Source organism: Urocitellus parryii, chromosome 16 (genome assembly GCF_045843805.1).
Source record: "Urocitellus parryii isolate mUroPar1 chromosome 16, mUroPar1.hap1, whole genome shotgun sequence".
NCBI lineage: Eukaryota > Metazoa > Chordata > Mammalia > Rodentia > Sciuridae > Urocitellus > Urocitellus parryii.
In genome coordinates this window covers 1,090,654-1,112,208 of record NC_135546.1, presented here as the reverse complement: position 1 = coordinate 1,112,208, position 21,555 = coordinate 1,090,654, and the positions used below count along the sequence as shown (strand labels likewise).

Here is a 21,555-nt window from a genome sequence, read left to right as displayed (position 1 = left end):
ACAGAATCGACAGACCTGGGGGACTCAAAGGGCCGTCTCACACGGGGTACTGCTCCTTTCTCCAAGAGAATATAGAATATTTCAAAATATCATATATCTATGTACACCTATATTTCAAATGGTACAAAGTCACTGCAGATCCAAGCCAGGAGAGAGGCGGCCATTCTTCCTGATCCGGAAACGCTGGGCGGAGGAGGCCTTTCCAAAGCGCTCTCCACCGCGCTGCCAGGGCACAGTCCCCTGGCGAGGGACGCTCCACCGCGCACCGCCCCTCTCTGCCCGCCAGAGTGCGCGGAGGAGCTCCATTTGGCTCGTGAGTGTGTAAGACGTGTCGACTCTCAGATGCGTGTTCCCCAGCTCCGTTTCCCGTCTCGACCACGAAGGCTTCTGTTAGGTTCTTGGGTGAATCTGAAACCAGAGAGAGAAGACGTTTCAGGGAGGAAGGTACAACCCGAGGGCAGGGATGGAACCAGCGGAAAACCAGGACCCTGGGCCTCTTGGGCACCGTGCCTCAGGTGGCCCGAGGCCACACATCCTAACTCGGGAGAGCGGGGTCCTGGGGTGAGCACAGCCGGGGACAGGCCCTGTGTCCCCTCTACGCATGAAACTCACTTTTCGTCACAGCCGAGGAGAGATGCACGGCTCAGTCTACCCGGGTCGGCCTTCGCAGGGGGAAGGCCATCTTGCTGCCCGGGGCCCTGTCCTGCTCTTGCTGTCTTGGATTCATGGGTCACTTCTGAGCAAGGGCCGGCATTTTCATTTTGTCCTGGGAGCAGTCTGCACTTGTCTGATGACAATCTGAACTGGTCACCTGGCCTACTGCTGTCCCTGAGGGGTGGCAGGAGGGAACGTCACTGCTCCGTGGGAACAGAGGGGACCCCTGTAAGGCTAGGAACTGTCCCTCAGTGGCACAGTGAAAGGGCCACAGTGAGAGCAGACTCCTGTCCCTGCAAATGTCACCGAGCTACCCCAGTAGGGATCCAACGGCTCAACGGTGCAGACGCCCTCGTGCCCTGGGGACCCCTGGCTGGGCACACACATGCCGACCCTAACTGGGCTGAGGCCTCTTCTCCCCGGTTCTAGGCTCATCATTCTTAATTCTCCTTTTTTATGATATTCATGTTTTAGCTGTCGTTGTCAATACTTCATTTTATTTATTTATCTTTATGTGGTGCTGAGGATGGCACCCAGGGCCTCTCACGCGCTAGGCAAGCGCTCCACCTCTGAGCCACACCCCAGCCCCCATCCTTAATTCTTAACAGTGTCAGGCGCTGTTCTGGGTCCAGGAGTGGACGTCCACTGAAAGCCTTGAGGGTCAGGAGCAGCAGGAGCCTGCGTGGGAAAGTGGCTGGCCAGGAGCAGAAGGCAGGGGGATGTCCACACATCCGTCTTCTCAGCTTCTCCTTATCAATAGCGGGTCCTCCACGGTGGCCTCCTATTCTCCTGCCATCTCTACCACCTTGGCTGAACACTGTCTTCTCCTTATCCAAAGGAGAGAGGAGATGCCATTTCCAAAGCTGAGCTGAAATTGCCTCTTTTCTCCCTGACCCAGGCTCCCTGCCCCGCCTGCGGTCACACCCCAGCACACCCCTGAGACGTCCATGCACGGAGTTCAGGGAGCAGACCTTCAGTGGGTTTACCGACTATCGAGGGACGACTTCACTCACACCCGGGAAAGACTGCGGCACCATAAACGGCTTTATCCTCTGAATCTTTCAGTGTTTTCCGTGTCTTTTAACATCTCTCCCTTGTCCTTCAATACCTGGTCCTTCTTGATCACCACTGATAGGATCCCTTTAAAGACCTGCCTCTCTTTCTAAAGGCCTTCCATGCAAAGTGGGCTGGAGGTCGGGATGAGGGGTCGCGGGCTCTCGGGTCACCCTTGACCTGGTAGAAGAACTGGAGAGAAGATCTGCACCTGTCAAAGCTGGTCTTTGCCCTTTCAGTCAGACAGACCCACACTGTGTGGTCAGAGGTGGGGAGGCCAGAGAGAGTGGACAGAGCAACAAGTTGGGTTGGACAGACACACACTGTGTGGTCAGAGGTTTGTGAGCTCACACTCCCCTTTGAGGGAGGCCAGAGAGAGAGTGGACAGAGCAACAAGTTGGGTTGGACAGACACACACTGTGTGGTCAGAGGTTTGTGAGCTCACACTCCCCTTCGGGGGAGGCCAGAGAGAGTGTGGACAGAGCAACAAGTTGGGTTGGACAGACACACACTGTGTGGTCAGAGGTTTGTGAGCTCACACTCCCCTTTGAGGGAGGCCAGAGAGAGAGTGGACAGAGCAACTTGTTGGGTTGGACAGACAGGGTCACAGGAGACAGGACAGCCCTGTGGTCAGCGGGCACTGAGCTTGCAGTGCCCCTGTCCGTCACGCTGTGCACTACGTGAGTCACGCTGTGCACTAGCTGCCCGCTTTCTCCCGGGTCTGAGAGACAGTCACAGACCAGACCGACCCTCCCCGGGTGTCACACGGGATTGAGTTCTGCTGCTTTAAGGGGCCGAGTTTCTTTGCAAGTGACTTTGGTCTTCTCCTCGCTTCAGCCCCTTCCTCTTCCTGTCTTCTCTCCTCTGAGGAGGCCTGTCTTTACCGCCAGCCCTTGTCCCCCAGGCACGAGGCCCAGGCACCCTCCTGAGCACACGGGAAGTGGCCCGCCCGGCTGTTCTTCCGCTCCACTTGTTTGTCAGGTCATTCTAAAGAGAAGAGAAGGCACTGGGTGTCTAGGCCCACGGGAAAACATCTCCCGTCCATGTCAGGCCCGTCTTTCTCCCGTCTGGCTGCTGCGTACCACAGCGCAGTGTGATGAGGCCACCCAAGCAGGGACTGGACAGGGCTGAGCAGGAACAGGGCTGCCATCGGGCGGGACACTTCGCCCGAGTGCCCGCTCCTGCCCAGCCTGCGGGCTGCCCGCTCTGTTCCCTGCAGACGGTCTTGGGAAGGTCAGCGAACGCCGGCTCCTTTCTGTGCACCGCGTGGAGGGCCTCCTCTCTTCCTGGGACGTGACGCTTGGCCTACGTCCCCCTCCACAGCCCCTGTCCCTCCCTGTGCTCTACTGCCACCCAGATCCAAAGTCCGGATGGCTTTCCCTGAGACTGCGGCCTGTCACCTGGGCCAGTCCCTGCTCCGGGGCAGCTGATGGCTCAGGCGAAACACTGAGTCTTTACTCTCCTCCTGCATAAAGACCAGAGCATGAAAATTGGGCCATCTTTGGCTTCTCCCATTTCCAAGGCTTCTGAGAGTCTGTGTTGGGTGGTTATGTGGGAAGTGAGCTACCAAGTAGGAAGGTTGGAAAGTCTCTCGCTGTCAGGGAGGAGGACGGAGTCCTAGGCAGCTTTCAGGCAATGTCCCTACACGGGAGGGACTTTTAACAACACCATCCTGCAAGAGAACTCTGCCACCATTTGAATGACCTGGGGGTCCTCCTCAACACTGTCTTTCCTGTTCTTTGTCCCCCCTTGAACCTGCTTTCGGCATCAACCTTACGTGTAGGAGCAGAAGAGCTGGTTTCCCTTCCATCGTCAGAGTAATAAAAATAGGTGTGAATTAGACTGTTTTAATGGGAAATTGCTAAAGGGCCCACTTGAGATGTGTGGGCTCACGTGTGTCCCGGTGCAGGCCCATGTGTGGGCTCTCGTGTGTCCTGGTGCAGGCCCATGTGTGTTCTCACATGCGTCCCGGTACAGGCCCACATGTGGGCTCACGTGTGTTCTGGTGCAGGCCCACGTGTGTTCTGGTGGGAAGACACGCAGTGGTCCAGAGAAGTCAATGTCAACCTGCTCTCCCTGCACGTCAGGCCTTGGTCGACCTGGGCACGCGCAGAATCCCTGGCTCTCACGTGTAATATGCAGACTCAGTCGGTGCCTCAGTGGTTACAACGCTGAACTTCATCTTGAACCTCTTGGGAAGGTCGGGGGAAAATGGCCCTAGCGCTGGAGATCCCTCGGGGTAAAGAGGCACGTCTGTCCCAGGGTCCCCTTTTCCTGTGGACTTGAGGACTCTCGCTGGATGGCCGTCGCTCACGGGGCTGCAGAGTGGTCTCTGATTGCTCTACGTGGAATGGGGGCGCGCATCAGGACAGGCACATCTGCTCGGTGCAGACCCCAGGACCCGACGGAGTTCCCGCACACCCTGGGTGGCACGAGGCCCACCTAGGGTGGTAGGAGCGGGGGCTGCATCCTCCGCCCTGGGATCAGACTCTGCACAGCACCCCTGGGGTGCTGGGAACCGTCCAGGTGCCTTTGTGACACCCCAATGGTTTTAAGATCCACTCTCCAGAGGCCAAGTGAAAGGAAGTCACGCTGTCTCAACAAACACACAAACAGACAGATAAAAGCAGCAGGAACGCTTTCTGGATTTTTTTCCCATTTTTTGGTTTGCTCCTGTTTGTCCCTGAGTTTCTCCTCTATCTTCCAGAGGGTCTCCTGCTGGGTCTCCCCAGTAAATCCTGAAATGACCTGAGGGCCTTGCTTGTCTTCAGGGCGATGGTGTCTGGAGACTCCGTGAGAGCGTGACTTACCTTGGATATGGCGACCGGTTATCAACTGGAATGGAAAATAGAGATTTTGCGGAAAACACGCCAGGAACCTGTTTACAACAAGGGAATGGGATCCCAGGAATAAGGCCAGGATTCTGTGCATCTGGAAACCAACTGATTTGTGAGGAATCTGCAAGCTATTTGGTAAAATCTTCTCCAGGCAAAACACAATCAAAAGGAAACCAGGCTCCCAGCAGCTCATCCAGAGTGGGATCTGCAGGGGGCAGGCACAGCCAGGCTGGGTTCCCGATGATCTTCTGCAGGTGTTCCAGCAAAACCAGACACGCCAGTCCTCCTGGGCTACGCAGGTGCAGCCAGATGCACCTTAGCACGCTGGGAGGCTCAGAAATCCCACCAGCCACAGGCAGGGAGAGGTGGCCGCTTACTGGGCCGCGTGGCCAGTGCCGGCATTATCTCATATGTGAAGGAATGAGCTTTTATAGAGCACTGCGTGCCATTATTTTTGTATTCTGCATCACAAAGCTGCACAAACCAATTTGATTTATTGAACAGATGATACCAAGTGGTTCATGGAGATTAATGATACAGGGGTTGGAATCAGGGATGTTCCTTTAAATTTCACTCAGCTTTTTGGCAAACTAAAAGTTCAACATACTGTGATTTAAAGCTGGTGGAGATTGCTTTAAAAAATGCCCCAACAAATTAAAATATGCACACACACCCTGCATATCGGGGCACGTGTACATGTGCCCTCCTGGTTGTTAGAGTATCGAGTGCTTTTGGTGATGAAGAGTTACTGTTCCAAGTGTCCCATGCTCCTCCCACCCCACTCCTTTAGGATTCCAGATGGCCAGTCCCTATGGTAAGCTAGCCTAACGGGGCCTCTCCCCTCTTGCCCAGCATCTCGGCACCAATTCTTGCGGGTTGAATAGCCTTGCCCTCCAGTGGTTGTATATTTTGAAGATCACTCCTGACTTAGCCAGGAAAATCAAGGAAGATCATTCACTTTGCAAAAACCTTTTTAACTTTTCTAAAAGATCATCAAAGAATTGCTTTAAAGAACCTTTAAGAAATGACTACACTCGAAGGCAGACCTTTGCAGCCGACCGTCTGGATAGAAGGGGAGAGGCACCTACTTGATTAACATTCTGAGCACCACAGACGTTGAATGGATGAGCGAGCACTTAACTCTCTGCTCCTCTTCCCTCTGGCTAGGGCCGCCTGGCTTTGCTTAGGAGCCCGTAACAGGAACACGGGACAGCTCAGTGTGGACAGGCCAGGCTCCGGCTCCGGCTCCTGGATCCTGGCCGAGTGTGTTCTCTCTTTGGAAAACCCATCCTTCACTCCCAAAGCTTCTCTGGGTGCTGTCTGCACAACACCCAGGCAGAGTGCAGACGTCACACGCAGGGGACGTCACAAGCAGGGGAGGTCACAGGGAGGGGACATGGAGATGCGAGCACTCACCCTTGTGGTCTTGATCTTGTTGCCTGTGGCGCACATCCATCCCGAGTTGTCGGGGAGTGTCTTGCACTCCTCTCCCTCCAGGCAGGGCTCCATCTCACACCACCACTTCCCGATCACGATGGAGGCTGCACAAGAACAGGAAACCAGCGTTGGCAACCCACCGAGCAGCTGGCACAGACGCTGCGTGCCCCGTGGGCTTCAGAGCTCCCTGAAGCACAAGGTCCACATTCATCCCCCTTGACCAGCTGAGAAACTTCGTCAGGGAAAAACGAGATCTTAAGGTCTAAGTCTCAGAATGCAAACAGGATTTCCTTGTCTGGTGTCACCACGTGGTGGCTTGGCCCGCGTCTCCCTGTAGGCTGAACGCCTGGGGAAAGGGCAGGCTCACCCGTGGGGCCGCCAGGGGCATGGGTGTCTCTACCTGTGCGGATCGGGGACCTGGTGCCATTCCTTTCCGTGAGGGAGGTGAACAAGTAAGTGTCCCTGGGAATGGTCACCGTCCTTTCAGCATCGGGCTCTTCCCTTAGCCCAGGGCCTTGGAGAATTTCCAAGGTCCAGCAAGAATAAAAAAATGAACTCAGAATGCAAACGCAGAGTTGCAAAGTAGAGGTCAAGGGTAAGAGCTGGGTACGGTGGGGCAAGCCGGAGGATCTACAACCCGGGAGGCGGGGCAGCAGGGTCCCAAGTCCATGCCCGTCGCGGTAACGTAGCGAGACCCCGACTCACAATAAAAACATGTAAAGGCCTGGGGATGTGGGTCAGTGGTGAAGCACCCACGGGTTCCATCCCCAGCGCAAAACCCAAACAGAACTCGACGGTGATGATGACTCAGAGTCCCCCTTTACAGCCAGAAGGACAGTTGCCACGGGTGGTGGGTGCCGCGGTCTGACACGGCGTGGGGGGGCGATGAGGACTGAGCCCCTGATAGAACAGCCCCGCTTCTCGGGGTGACTTCAAGGATGGACATTAGGAAGCGGGCAGTGAGGTCTGTGAACTTATTCACATGCACGTTCTGTGATAATGAGTCTCTGACCCAGGGACTGCACCCACACTTTACAATCAAGATGCTCACACCCTCCTTAACACACTGAAACAAAAACCACTTCTTCACGGTCACCGGTCATTTCCGTGGCTCCTCAAGGGGGTAGCTCCTCCGGACCCGCCTGGCTTCCCCTTGGCCACCCCCCGGTGGCCGCCGGCATTGTTCTGCGGCACTTTCCTGCTGGTTTCACTCTGGGCCAGGGCCCCGGTTCCTGATGCTCACCCACCTCCCTCTTCCCCAAGATGAGCGTCTGCCATGATGTCGGAATCTCAAAGCCAAGAAGAAGAAGAAGCCGAATGAATGAGTGTCACGAGGATCCATAGTGGAGTGAGAGAGGTGGACACCATAGGGAAGTGGCCACCGGCCTGCACCTGCGAAGGGACGGGACTGCTAACCCAGAGCAGAGCAGCAGCGACGTCATCCGTACCAGGATTTCCCTTGCACCCATCTCCCACCCCCGGGAACTCAGAGCTCTGAGCACTCTTGCTGTGCAGGATCACGCAGGCCGGCCGTGTCTGCTGTACTGAAGCAGCGGTTTAGGGTTTTCAGGGTACCTCTGCCCTATTGGCTGTTCATTGCACACAGACCGAGGTGTGCAATGCAGCTTCAGGCAGGTGGCACCCAACATGGGGGGTGAAGCCTCCTGCAGCTCTGCAGACCCAAGACCACAGGATGCCCGGTGCACACGGACAGGAGCAGCAGCAGACACACCCTCTTCTTCTTCTTCTTCTTCTTTTTATTTAGTCTCGTAGCAGGCCCTGTCCCTGGGCATGGAGCAGGGGACGGATATGGCCAGGAAAGGACTTGGGCAGTGGATAGGTGGCCGGGTGAAACAGGAGAGGCACATGTTTTTTGGCAGAAAGAGAAACATGTATGGCTGAAAGGGAACGTGACTTCTGTGGGCAGGAGGTGGACGTCAGGCCCTGGCAGGGTGCTGAGAACCTACAAGCCGTGGCTCCTGCCCGCGGGAGCTCAATGAGAGACAGCCTGGCTGCATTTACTACCGACCCTGGAGCCTGTCCCTTCAGCCTCCTGACATCTCCACCCTGAGGCCTGGGCAGAGCAGGAGTGGACCCCCTGCTGCGGCTCTGAGGGGGCCGGTGATAGGGCAGGTTCTCACTCGGTTGCTCTCTTTCTCTCCCAGGGAGGCAGGCCGAGGAGCAGCCCCTGCCAGAGGGTGGCCTGCGCCTCCCGCTTCTGACGGGCTCTGCCCCCTCCTTCGGGCCCTCTCCTTCCTCTTGGAGCTGACCTACTTTGTTGCAAGCTCACAGAGCAGTTTCCCCATCTCCCAGGCATTAATATCCCCCAAATGAAAACGCAGACAGGAGGGGAGAGACATCTCCAAACCCACGTGCCAACTTTAATTGGGTTGTAAAGGTCCGCGGGCCCTGGGGGGGGCGGGCTAGCTGAGAACAAGCTCCAGTCCTGCTTACAGCATCTAAACACTCACATCGCAGCGGCCTCTTCCATGGTTTGATGACAGGGCACACTCGGGCTTATTAGGATCATTTCGTTCCTGCACTGTGGCTGCCCTAAATGTGCCACTCCATCAACACTGTTGCTGTTTATGCCTTAACTGATCCTGTTACCCTGTGTCTCTCCGGGTCCAGGTCAAGGCAGCCTCCAAGCCCAGTTTTCCCATAAACCCATCTGTACCGCAAGACTTTTTAAAAGAGAGAGAATCTCAAAGGTTCTTCTTCTCTCCAACTGGAAGCTACCTAAAATCTTCAGATTTTTGGAAGAGGAATGATCTGTTAGATCTAATAAAAAGAGCCAATGTATCAATGTTATTTAACTGTTTCTATGATGTTTTTCTTACGGAGATGCTCATAAAAATAAAAATGTAGATAATTATTAAATATCCTCCATCATAATATTCAATGCGTTAAGGAAACGGTAACCGGACCTGGCTGCCTCTTGCTGACCCAGAGCCAGATACTCCCAGGGCACCTCTCCTGCACAGCATCCCTGCCCCTGTGAGGTGGTGGCTGCTAAGTGCCCACTCGCAGGTGTGGACACTGATCCACAGCAGGTGACCCTTCCTAAGCTCACCCAGGTGGGAAGCACAGGATCCACACTAAAATCCGGGGCCCTCACCCACAAAACCCGCATTGCTCATCACCCCGGCTCTGTGCGCGGTCTTCAGAGAACTTAAAGAAGATCATCGACTGTGGAATGAATGGATTCTCTGTGCCGTGTGAGTGTCGAAAACACATTTCATGCCAAACGTAAACACGTGCCTAACACAAAAACATTTGGTTCCTTGTGAAATCGACTTTAAGAACGTGGAGGCAAGAGTCAGACCACCACACTTGCTTTCTTCTTGGGCGGAGCGGCACGTTGCTTCTTTCCATTTGTCACAGCGTTTTCACAGGGATTGCCACAGTGAAGTTTGGGAAGCCGTGGGAACTCGTGGAGTGGACCCACGACTGCTTCGAGGGCTTTTTATGCTCTAGAAGAACTGAGTTAACTGAATGCCAGCTATAGATCGTACTCTCCCTTGTCTGCAGCGACAGGGGAGGAGGATCCGTCGGCTCCTTCCTCTCCTGGGAGGGACCATGGGCAGGAAACGGCGGATGTTCCACTCCTGCAAGAAAAGATCATCTTCCCTTGAGAGAGCCACAGAATCTCTAAAGCCCCCTTGATCATTGGATTTCTCCCTTACGCCTGGTCACGCTGCTATATAGAAAACACAAGAGGCTGGGCGGTAACAGGAGAATCACCCCACCTCTCTGTGCACATCTGAAGCACAGCAGAAGTCCTTTTATTTCTTTTGTTACTGCTCTGTTCTCCCATGAGGCATTGTCCATGGTAATACAGACAGATACCAAGCAGCCATGGGCCTGACAGAGCCAGCATCTGCAGGCTGCAGGCCCGGGAGCTGCAGGCCCTTCCCACCACTTCAACACTACCTGACTCTGAGGTCAGCAAATGCACCCCCTGATCCAGTAGAGTGGACGCAAGAGCAGGGCACCGTCCCGCGGCCCCCAAGTGTCTCCCCAGGGAACACACCAGTGGGCGGGAGGAGCAGGCTCCCAGGAGAGGAGGGGAGCAGAGCCCCCGTGAGACCACAGCGTTCCCAAGAGCCAGGAGCTTGGCTTTCTTGGTTCTGAGGGAATGTGGCCACCAGAGATTCAGGACCCAGGTTCTGTGAGCAAAAGGAAGGCAGGGCCGAAGGGGGCTGGTGAAGACGTGTTTGGCAGTGGTGTGCAGGATGGCCGCAGGGAGGGGCCGGCAGGGGGAGGAGCAGTGCAGGGCTTCGGCCTTCCCAGGAGGAGGGCCAAGGCCTTGATTTGCACTGGGACTGCGGAGGACAGAGGGGAAGCCCATGCAAGAACACCAGAGGGCACGCTGCGGGCAGCCTCCCACCATGCTGACCCCGTGCCCACCGGTGCCACGCGGGCGCTCCTGGCAGGCAGGTACCACACTACTTCTGACAGGCACGGACAGCCTGCGACAGACAGGTCGTTTATGAATGAAGGATGAAGAAAGGAAACAGAAAGAGGAACCGGGGGGTGGAGGGTGTCCTGGAAAGTGCTCTCAAGGCCCAAGGGGGGGTGCGGCACTGGGAAACTAAGCATCAGCTCCCACCGTCCCCGGGGGCCTCTCCCTGCTGAGGCTGCACAGAGCACACTGCCTCCACACAGACAGGCGGTTCTTCACAGTGCTGGACAGCAAGGTTGTCCTTCAAGGTCACACCCAACTCCCGGCCGGCTGCCATGGCTTGGGGAGCCCCAGTCAAGTGGTGGAACACGACTGTGTTGGCATCCCCAGGAGCCAGAGGGTTGCACATCAATCAGGACAGACCTCCAGCCTCATTCTTCTTCATTTATGACCTGATCCAGAAGGGAGGCACCGGGCATCTGCCAAGCCCTTTGGCCCTGCGTGGGGGACAGGAGGCCTGGGAAACTGCTAGGCCCCTGGTGGAGGCACTGGCCTTGACTCCGGGTCCCTGCCCTTCCAGGGAGGATGGCTTTGGAAAGCTGCTTAGCTCAAGGCTGGGTTCCTCGATTACACAGGAAGTTACAACATGACAGCGGTCATGATGGATTTTAGAGGAAATAAGGATTTAGCACGATGCCTAGTAACTGGGCGCTCAGCATTCGGCTCTCATTGCTATTGTTTATCCACATACCTGCTATCTGGCCACGTAGGCGTCCACCTAGTGACCTTCCTGCAGAGTTAACACCTATTCCATACAAGCTTATCCTCATTCTGGGATGCACACATTTATTTATCAATGTTTTTACAAATTGCATGTATTTCCTTATAGGTTCTGCAGTATACTCTAAAGACCTACGTGGAATTAATAGCTCATGCTGGGGTCGACTAACATTACTTTTATTCTACGATTCAGTTCTAGGGCTTTTCAAACAGAGGCTGTTTTGCCTAAATGAGGGTGTAGGTGACGGTGTGGGCTGTGAACATGCAGGATTTAAGATCACAAGGTGAGTGGTAGGTACTTTCCTCAAAGGCTTTTGGAGACAAGTGTCGTATTTTATGCATTCAAAAGCTCCTCGTTAACTGCTGTGCCGGACACAGCCCAGAGAGACCCAGTTCCCACTGTCCGTGACCCGTGTCTCCAGCAGGGCTGCACTGAATGTGAGGATCAGACACACACCGCGAGGACCGTGGTGTAGGAAAAGACTCAGGTAGCCTCAGGGAGTCAGCAGGTGGATCCGATTTGGATGGAAAGCAGGGACCGAGGGGGTACAGAGTTCCTTACGGACGAGACAACTTCACCATTAGGTCATTCAAATAATGGCCTTGTAGACAAGGAAGAGTACGTTTTGTAAGATTAAAGGCCAGCTGCACACGGACATGAAGGTGAGTCGGAGAACAGCGAGGCTCTTCCTACTTCCCACGGACTGTTCCGGGCTGTCTGCTCGCACACAGGGCACTTGGACAACAGCTGTCTGCTCAGGGGACAGGCAACTCCCAGGAGGCGTGCTCAGCTCCGGGAGCCCTCCTGATGTCTCTTGGCCTGGACAGCTGGCGTCCAGGCTCACTTCACACCCGAGTCACGTGTAAGCTCCACGGAGTCCCCCTGTGGACCCAGTGCCAGGCCCTGGTCTCGCTTTGACTGAAAGGAGATTTTCATTTTAGAATTAAATGGAGCAAATGTGTTTCTGCATTTGGGGCCTACGACGTTCAATACATGGTTAAGAGGAGCCCAAAGAAGCACACTTTTAAGATAACTCTACTACATACCCCTGCATATTCAAGCTTCGCCTTCCCCATTTACAATACTGAAGAGTAGCCCTAAAGTTCATGCTCGATGGACATTCTAATCTTATTGAGGGGCAAATATTTCTGATATTCTTCATTTCACCAACCATAGAGAATTTCAGGTTTTTTCCTCCTCGATTCTAAAACGTAAGGTCTATTGCTTTCTAACACTCAGGACATAGACGTAGATATCAAAAGGAGAAGAACATCAAGCAGAGTCCCATTGGTTTGAGGCAGGTTGGTACGTCGGGAGTGTTCTCCTACAACCTTAGAACTGGCTCCCTGGAGGAGTACGGTCCTATATATAATACTTGCCCAATTTTAAAAAGCACTCCATCAGAGTGTTATTAGGTTCATAATATGGTTTTTTTCTAGTGTTGCTGCAGATTTACCACCATCAAATGATGTCAGGTAAGTACCTTTTCCTACTTTCATAGGTGAAGGAATCACTTTTATAGTCATTGATATATATTAAAAATCTCACTTTGGGTTCATTCCACTTTGCAAATGATCCCCAATATTAAATCAGACCCAGGAAATTCCTGGCATGAAGTCTGTTGGCAGAACTAGTGCTCACGGCCTTTGCGGTAATGGGGAAGGGTGTGCTGATTGTCAGGTCTTTCACTTTAATCTCTCTCCCACTAGAGAAGATTGATATAAATAAAATTTAAATAGAAAACACCTTTCAGATGCCAGCCGTGAAAAGGACTTTGTCAGCCCTAATGAAAGGGTATCAATTTTTCTCTACTTTATTCAATAAATGGTGAGTCATTTTCCAAATGGATTAGATTAAAGGAAAGTTCAGACTCCCCGGGAGAAGCTCTTAGGGCTGATGGGGAGAGAGAAGAGGGCATGTAAAACCTCCGAGGCCACTTCAGATCTATAAAAATTGATACCAGCTAGGGTGGACGTGTCCCCAACCCTCGGCTCACCTGCTGCCCTGGAAGCCATGTCCTGGGGCACGGAGCGAGACGTGCCGTTCTCTTATTTGATCAGGGTGTCACCGAGGCTGAGGGAAGATGGCTCAGAGCATGGGCCCTCGGGAGGGTGAGGGGACCCAGGAGCTCCCGGTTCCCGGGGAGGGGCTCGCCTGTCTCATGACCCTCGTGAACGTGGGCGCAGGTGTTTGATAACACGAGAGGACGAAGAGATACAAGACCCACCGTGTGCTCCTGCCGACTCGCGGGAATCGGGCCGTCAGCTTTGTGGTAACTAATGGCATTTCAGAAAACGCAGCTCGACTTTCATGAGGAGCTTCCGTGGGTAGCCCACGATCACAGAGCCCTCAGATCTAATTTGATCTGTGTGTGTTTGAAAAAATAGCAAAATGATGATTTGTTGCTGGGCTATTTCTGTAACTTGGCAAGACGGGCACGACACGTCTTGGGAGTGGAGATACCTTTGCCTCCAGAGCTGGAAAACAGCGGTCACTGATATTTCTTTTTCCCCTGTGCCCAGCTGGTCAACTGGTACGGCGATTCATTGAGATTCTTTTATTTTACTTTTGATGAACACGTCTTAGTTGTGCATACAAACGGGGTTCAGCCTGCTATCTGAGCATCAGCGGGCGGCGGGCACTGATCTTAGCCACTGTGGTTATTCCTGGAGTTCTCTTGGACTGTTTCAAAGCGCTCAGCTCCGGAGTCAGGAAGCACTTACAGATCATCTGCTCTAGACGTAGCACTACTTCACCCGGGCAGCCGGAGCTCCGGGAACACGCTCCAGATCTTTTACCCATGAATTTTAGAGTAGACGAGGAAATAAGCAATCATACAAGGTTCTTATTTTTAAATATTTAATTTCAAGAATACTCTAAACAACCAGGAAAAAAGTAATTTAGAAACCACCCACACGGAAAACAAAGCTTATAGTATCAGCCCTTTGCAAATGACTTTTTTCTTGCTGATGATGGGACTGGAAAAAAGCTAGGCACCAAAGGAGACCAGGAATGAGAGGCTGGGGGTGCGGTGGCACCTGACTGCACAGTGTCCAGCCACCTGGCTCCTCCTCTTCAGGCAGAGCTGCAGGCTCTAAGTCAGGACCCTGGGGGACGGGGCGGTGCTCTCCCAGTTCATCCTGGTGTGGCAGGGGACGCCCCTGGGAGGCGAGAGGGTGGTGATGATCCTGGTGGTCTGAAACATGCTCACTTTACGAGTAAGAGTGACTTTGTCACGCTGGATGATTCTAGCTTTACTTTGAATGTCACATCTCAGGTGACACACATTTTCCTTTCTCTGCGTAGTTCTTCCTTTTCTCCCGTGCCCACCCCTTTGCAATGGTTTCCTTCCATCTCATTAAGAAGTGGTCTCTTTGCCCAGCACTTCCTCAAGAGATGAGCAGAAAGGGTGTAGGAAGAGGCTGGGAAGGGGTCTGTGCTTGGGACCTGTGGCTCTGTGTGCACCAAACTGACCTTGGCCGAGGGTGGTGAGGAGCAGAGGAGTGATCTCAGCCTGGGTTCTCCTGCACTCTTAGGTCCTGCTGACCATCAGACATGACACAGGCGTCCCGGACTCCAGCTCCCGCTGAGCCAGCCCAGACCAGGGGAGACCTCCTAGCCCCCACATAGAATCATGCACAGTACACAGTCTTGTTGGGTTCAGCCGTCCAGCACCAGATGTGTCACACACTAGAAGGCACCGGGTACAAGTAGTGAGACGATGTCCTTTCAAAATGAACACGCATGAAACAAACTTACAGAAAAGCGCCCAGCAAGCCGCGCCCCAGTCTGTCCTGGTACAGTGAAAATGTGGAGATGGCATCAGCGTGACAGAGCCCTGGAAACTGATGGGAATGTTGGTATTATTAACTCCACAGGGAGGAGAACCCGTCTCTTTGTGGGCTCTTCCCTTGCATTTACAAGGGGTCGGGGTCATTTTGGGGTAGGGAGTCCACGCAGAGAGAATCCATGTGCTTTCAAAGGGAAAGACAAACCCAAACATTCGCATCATCGCAGACCCACACAGCGAGACCCTGGCAGGATGAAAACACGTTCGTGCCCGGGGTCCTGAGTCAGCGTGCCGGTTTAGGGTCTGTATTCCGGGGATGTTTCACTGTCGTCCACTCAGACACGGTGCCCATGAGCCTGGCTCTGTAAGTGCTGGCGTTGGCTCAGCAGAGGGCAGCAGGTGTTCTCCCGAGCATCTTGACCACGGGCTGCCCCTCCCCTGCTCAAGGAAGGATCTCTGGCTGGCCAGTCTCCTGACCCTAAGGCATTATGGAATCAGTTTAATTCACAGGCCCATCTGCAGCCTGTGCACCAAAGCTGACCTGCAGATTCTGACTCCTTTCCTACTCGGTGATTTTTAATAACTGAAATGAACAGCCGATACTTACAAATGAGGAGATTTTACAGGGACATTCAGACTTCAGGTGTGGAAGCGATGGAAAGCCTAGCCACCCTGGAGCAGGGGGGCTCATACGGTGCTGTTGGCCACAATCCCTGCCTCTCCCTTATGCTCCTGGCATGTGCCCCATGTGTCATCAATCACGCACTGCTCCCAAGGTGTGCTCTGGATACACGGGTCCTGGCTTGGGTGCAGCCCCAGCAACACCACCCACCTACCTGGGAACCTGGACCCTTCACCCTCCTGATCCGGCCTGTCCCTGGGAACGCTGGCCCATCGCCCCGCCCCTTCTCATTCCTGGTACCTCTGCCTGCACGGCTCTCCCAGCTTGGCCTGTATGACGGCCACTTCCCACCTGCTAGAGACCTGGGCTTCCCGCAGACTCAGCCCACACAAGCCGGCCCTCACTGGCTCCAGCTGAGCTCACCAGTTCAGGTGAAGACATCACACGACGTCCACCAGTCGCAAATTGCCCATGATGAATTCCCAGGGTTTTCTAGAAATCTGTACATCACGGTAAAATGTTTTGATACTCTGAGTTGATGTATTCAGGAACATAGAGCCCGGAATCCTGGCCACACCAAAGGCACTCAGTAAACGCTGTGGGCAGCGAACGGCCTAGTGAGTCCAGGTGTTCAGCGGCACCACGGCCACACCACTGCATTTTCTACTCATTCGGTACTGAAATTTCACAGTGCCTGGAGAAGGACTCTCACATTAAAATTCACGCACGTGGTTGACTGATTACAACCCTGAACATGGCTTTCTGTGCTCATTATGTGCGTGTCTCCACTGGGCCCGAGCAGGCGCATTGTCCTTCAGGACACACCAGGCAGAAGGTACAGGGCCGGCACAGCTGTATGCAAATCAGGCATTTCCCGGAAAGCCCGACTGTCCGCCGTGAGGATGGGTTTTTCTTAATTACAACCCAGATCTGCTCACAATGGAGCAATGCTAATTGTCATGGTCCAGAGAAGTGGAATTTGATTTTACTGAGCCATTAAGATTCATTCTGATGTCTCTGGGACGATTCCAGCAGGGGACGAGTGCGTGGAGAAGTTGCTCTTGGGTGCAGCATTTCCGGAGGTCTGCCTGAGCGTGGGAGAGGACAGCCCTGTGAATTGGTAGGATTCGCAGAAAAGACAGGTCCTGAGAAACTTCATTTTCCCTTCTGCTCTGGGTTTTCAAGTTGGCTCCAACCCAAGTGCCAAGCTCCAAAACCATTTTCGTTTCATTTTCTGAGATGACAACTATTCTCCAAGGAAAAAAAAACAGTAAAGGCGAGCTGTGGGCATTAGAGGGTTTGGTTGGGGCTCAAGATCCTCTTTCCACAGAAGGAATAGACCAAAACGATGTCTTCTCTGTTTTGAACCTTATGACACATCTCTTCTTAAAATCTTCCTCCATGCAGAGAGGAAAGCCACAGGGAACATGTAAGTCCACGTTCCAGCCTGAATGTTGGCATCCCCCACCCCAGATTCCTATGCTAATCCCAATCTGCAACGTGGAATCTAGAAGTGGCCTCTGGGAAGTTCTCTGTCGTGAGAACAGGGTCCCCACGAGTAGGGTAAGTGCCCTAGAGCTTTCCCTGGGGTGTGGACACAGTAAGAAGTCCACGTTCTGCAACCCAAGAGAGGACTGGCCAGATTCCGGCTGCTGGCTCGTCTCTAGTCTCGTCTCTAGTGTCAGCAGCTGCACCTTCCCCTGGCCGCCCCAAGGAACGGAAGCAGCCACTGCACACACAGGTGGATCCATCTGACATGCACGGGAGCAGGCAGGGAGCCGAAACCAGACTGAGACGCAACCACAGCGATTGCTCAGTCCACTCAGAAGCTGAGACAAAACCCCAGGAGCAGGAGGGCTTGGAAACAGCAGAGGTCATTCCCACAGTTCTGGAGGCTGGGGGTCGGGGGCCCAGCCTCTGGGTGCTGGTGAGACTTGCACAGATGAACTTTGGGGAACACAATGTTCGGACCACAGCAGCAGCCCCTAATCAGCCCTCCTGGGCTGCAGATCAAGAGCCCACGGCTGAGTGCACACACCCCCGGGTCGGCTCACAGTCCTCGGGAGTGGAAGAAGTTCTGATATTGAAAATGAACTTTAGTCCCATCGTTTGTATTCACTGCTTAAACGGTTGCCGTGAAAGACCCCAGCGAGGCTTTGCGGACTAACAAACACCAATCTGAAACGGTTTTGAACTCAGGCGTCATCTTGGCCTCTCCAGCAATAACCTACTGTCTTGTCCCCGCAGGGCATGCGGTCGACTTCTGGGGACACGTCTCTCTCTGGCCCTGTGACCTAGGCCTGGCTCACTGAGTGGCCCATGGTGCGTGAACCCAGGTCCGGGAGGCAGCTCTCTGCGCTCTCTGAACTGCTTGGCGGTGACCTGAGCATGGACAGCTCCCCTGAGAGGGTCCTGCTTGGGAGTCAGGGCAGACACCAGGCAGCACAGCGGAGCTCAGGCTTTCCAAGAGGACCCTTGGGCCCTGCTGCACTGACGACCTGAAGCTCAGTAGGCAGCTGGACTTTTCTGGCAGAAGCCCGTGAATTTCCTCTTTTACTACCACGATTTAGTGTCTCTGTAACCAGCAGGAAGCGTCGCGGGGGAGCCAACGGCCTCCATGGCCCGTCCTGAGCCTGCGTTCACAGAAGGAGGGGGAATCCTGGCCCCGTTTCCTGGAGGACAGCTCCAGTTCAGATGTGTCCCCGGGATGGAGAGCGGCAGACCAAGGAGCCATCAGTCTGGCATTTCTAAGACACATTTAGTTGCAGGATTTGGAAGACAGCTTCCAGTCACGGAACGTCCAGGAAAAACTTGATAAAGCCATCAAGTTTTATCAGCGACGACCAATTAAAAAAAAAAAAAAAAGCTGCACTCAGCCCCAAATTCCATTTGGAACCTCCAGGATTGCTCGAGGGACCCGTGGCCTTGGGTGCTCTGCATTCGGAGGGAGATGAATTTCAGAGATGCCGCCGGAGAGCATGTCACTGCCAAGATGGAGGGAGCCACTCTGTCCTGGGAGCAGAGATCAGACTGCATCTGCTTCTCACGGACCACAGTGAGAACGTGAAGTGCATCTGGGAACTGAGGCCCAGCGCTGCCTGCAAACAGGGATGGACCCCCTGGGGCTGCTACAGTTTATGTCTCTGGGTGCTGGTTTCCACCAAGGATGCAATACCAGGGCAAGAAAGGTGAGCTACAAGGAGGGTTTATAGCCAGACGGGATGGCGCACACCGGTAGTTCCAGAGGCCGGGAGGCTGTGGCAGGAGGGTCACCAGCTCAAGGTCAGCCTCAGCAATTTCATGAGGCGCTAAATAACTTAGCCAGACCCTGTCTCAAAAAGTTAGATGGGGATGTGGTTCAGTGGTGAAGTGCCCGGGCTCCCTCCTCGGTTTGGAAAAAGAAAAACAACAAAAAGGGAGAAGTTTACAAACCATGAGACGAAAGCTCTCTCTGCACTTATTTAAAGTTGATACTAAAGATACTGTTTCACAGTTCAGTCATAAAAAAGAAAAAGACAGACGGAAGGACACATGTAGAAGCATTTTTCCAGACCTATGTAAGAGGCTCTCGGTTCAAAGGCCCTACTGACTCCCCACCTGCCTGGGCCAAATGTCCCTGTCCCCAGGACTCACCGCAGCCCTGCAGGGGAGGGCACTAGGAGGCCTAATGGCCTCCCTGGGAGGTGGAGGTGGAGGCTCAGGAATGGGGTTTGTGCCCTGGAAAGAGACCCCAGGGCTGCCCTTGCCCTTCTGCCTCATGTGACCAGAGTAAGAAGCTGTCTACGAGGACGGTCCCCTCCAGACACCCTGACCTTGTGCTTCCCAGCGACAGAACTGGGCAGAATGAATCTCTGTTGTTCATCAGCTGTCCAGTTTACGGCGTTTGGTTCTAGCGCCCAAATTGACTAAGACAACCTGTAAATAGAAAAAAATGTGCAGATGCAGTGTCCGCACAAAAGGGACTGGAGGAAAAGTGACCACAGTAAGACCTCGGGGAGAGCTCCGCTTTCGCCCCAGTGGGCAGGATGGCACAGAGAGGCGGACACAGGACAGCCCCCACCTCGGCCTGTATTTCATAGCCAGAAAAGGAGAGTTGGAATCTGGTGAGGTTTTCCTCTGTGCCACGTTTTCCCTATAAAATGGACCAAACCTTCTAACTTCCTCCAAAGGTGCATCTGTTTGATCTGAGACTCAGCCTCTCTTTCTGCCCAAACCATCCTCAAACTCCTGGGCTCCAGCACTCCTTCTGCCTTGGCCTGCTGAGGAGCTGAGTCAGGCAGGGACCCCGGCACCTGGCTTTCCTTCTCTCTCTCTCTCTCTCTCTCTCTCTCTCTCATTAAATGGGCTGCTCTTTGGTGAGAGAACTGAAACAGGTGAGTGAAACCATGGAGGAGATACTTGGCTGCAAAGGTCCTGGTGACCTAGGTGTGTCCTACGTCAGCCTGAGAGATGGGTGTGACTGGGGAAGTCTAGTCCATTTCTGCTGACCAGGTGGCCAGCAGCCACGTGAGGCCATCAGAGATGTCCACTACGATCGCACACAATTGAGATGCAGCTCCGGCCTCAGGTTGGCCACGTTGAGGGCACAACAGCCATGCGCTGGGGAGTGCCATTCAGGGGGTTCAGAGTGGGCACTGCCGTGCTGCAGAGTGCTGAGCATGGCCCTGGCCTGCATTCCTGGCCTCCCACCTCCCGGCACCTCTAGCCATGCTCGGCACAGACCCCGCTGCCCTACAGCAGCACCTCGCTCCTACGGCCCCTGGCTCCTTGGACCCCCTTCCTCCTGCCTTTGCTGTCTGCTCCAGGTGAAGAGCTGAACGGAATCCAAAATCACCCTGTGTTCTGGCCCCAGGCCCGCCCCTGAGCCCCTGAGATGGAGCAACATGACCAAGACCATGAGCTCTGACGCCATGATTTGTTTTTACTTTAAATCCCATTTTTCATCATTTAAGAGCTTAAGATTAAGATCCTGGATGGTAGCTGAGCTCTGAACCCTATTTCCTCCTGGAATGAAGGACAAGGTCAGCCTAATGGTGCAGTTGTGCCAGTGGATAAGGTCCCATGGTCCTGGTGTCAGGGACATCCAAAAGGGTGTGCTGAAGCCAGCGGTTGTCCCCCTCAGCCGCTGCCTGGCTCTCAGCCCCATGCCTGCAGGGAGTCCCAGAGGGCCTGGGGTACAGTGGGGGAAGGCCAGGGAGTCCCAGAGGGCCTGGGGTACAGTGGGGGAAGGCCAGGGAGTCCCAGAGGGCCTGGGGTACAGTGGGTGAAGGCCAGGGAGTCCCAGAGGGCCTGGGGTACAGTGGGTGAAGGCCGGGGAGTCCCAGAGGGCCTGGGGTACAGTGGGGGAAGGCCAGGGAGTCCCAGAGGGCCTGGGGTACAGTGGGGGAAGGCCGGGGAGTCCCAGAGGGCCTGGGGTACAGTGGGGGAAGGCCAGGGAGTCCCAGAGGGCCTGGGGTACAGTGGGCGAAGGCCGGGGAGTCCCAGAGGGCCTGGGGTACAGTGGGGGAAGGCCAGGGAGTCCCAGAGGGCCTGGGGTACAGTGGGGGAAGGCCAGGGAGTCCCAGAGGGCCTGGGGTACAGTGGGTGAAGGCCAGGGAGTCCCAGAGGGCCTGGGGTACAGTGGGGGAAGGCCAGGGAGTCCTAGAGGGCCTGGGGTACAGTGGGGGAAGGCCAGGGAGTCCTAGAGGGCCTGGGGTACAGTGGGGGAAGGCCAGGGAGTCCCAGAGGGCCTGGGGTACAGTGGGGGAAGGCCAGGGAGTCCTAGAGGGCCTGGGGTACAGAGGGTGAAGGCCAGGGAGTCCCAGAGGGCCTGGGGTACAGTGGGTGAAGGCCAGGGAGTCCCAGAGGGCCTGGGGTACAGTGGGTGAAGGCCGGGGAGTCCCAGAGGGCCTAGGGTACAGAGGGTGAAGGCCAGGGAGTCCCAGAGGGCCTGGGGTACAGTGGGGGAAGGCCAGGGAGTCCCAGAGGGCCTAGGGT

The 21,555-nt window shown here is 54.6% G+C and overlaps 1 protein-coding gene across 1 annotated transcript in view; it reads right to left on the bottom strand.

Annotated features, from left to right (window-relative positions):
* Positions 1 to 262: 262 nt before the first annotated feature.
* Positions 263 to 21,555, bottom strand: part of Tafa1 (TAFA chemokine like family member 1) — a 601,800-nt gene continuing 580,507 nt past the window's right edge. Inside the window, exons 4-5 of the mRNA XM_026392697.2 lie at positions 5,961 to 6,085; positions 263 to 408 (exon numbers count right to left, since the gene is read on the bottom strand). Coding sequence (XP_026248482.1) covers positions 391 to 408; positions 5,961 to 6,085 — 143 coding nt within the window. The 3' untranslated portion in view covers positions 263 to 390. The remainder of the gene's footprint in view (positions 409 to 5,960; positions 6,086 to 21,555) is intronic.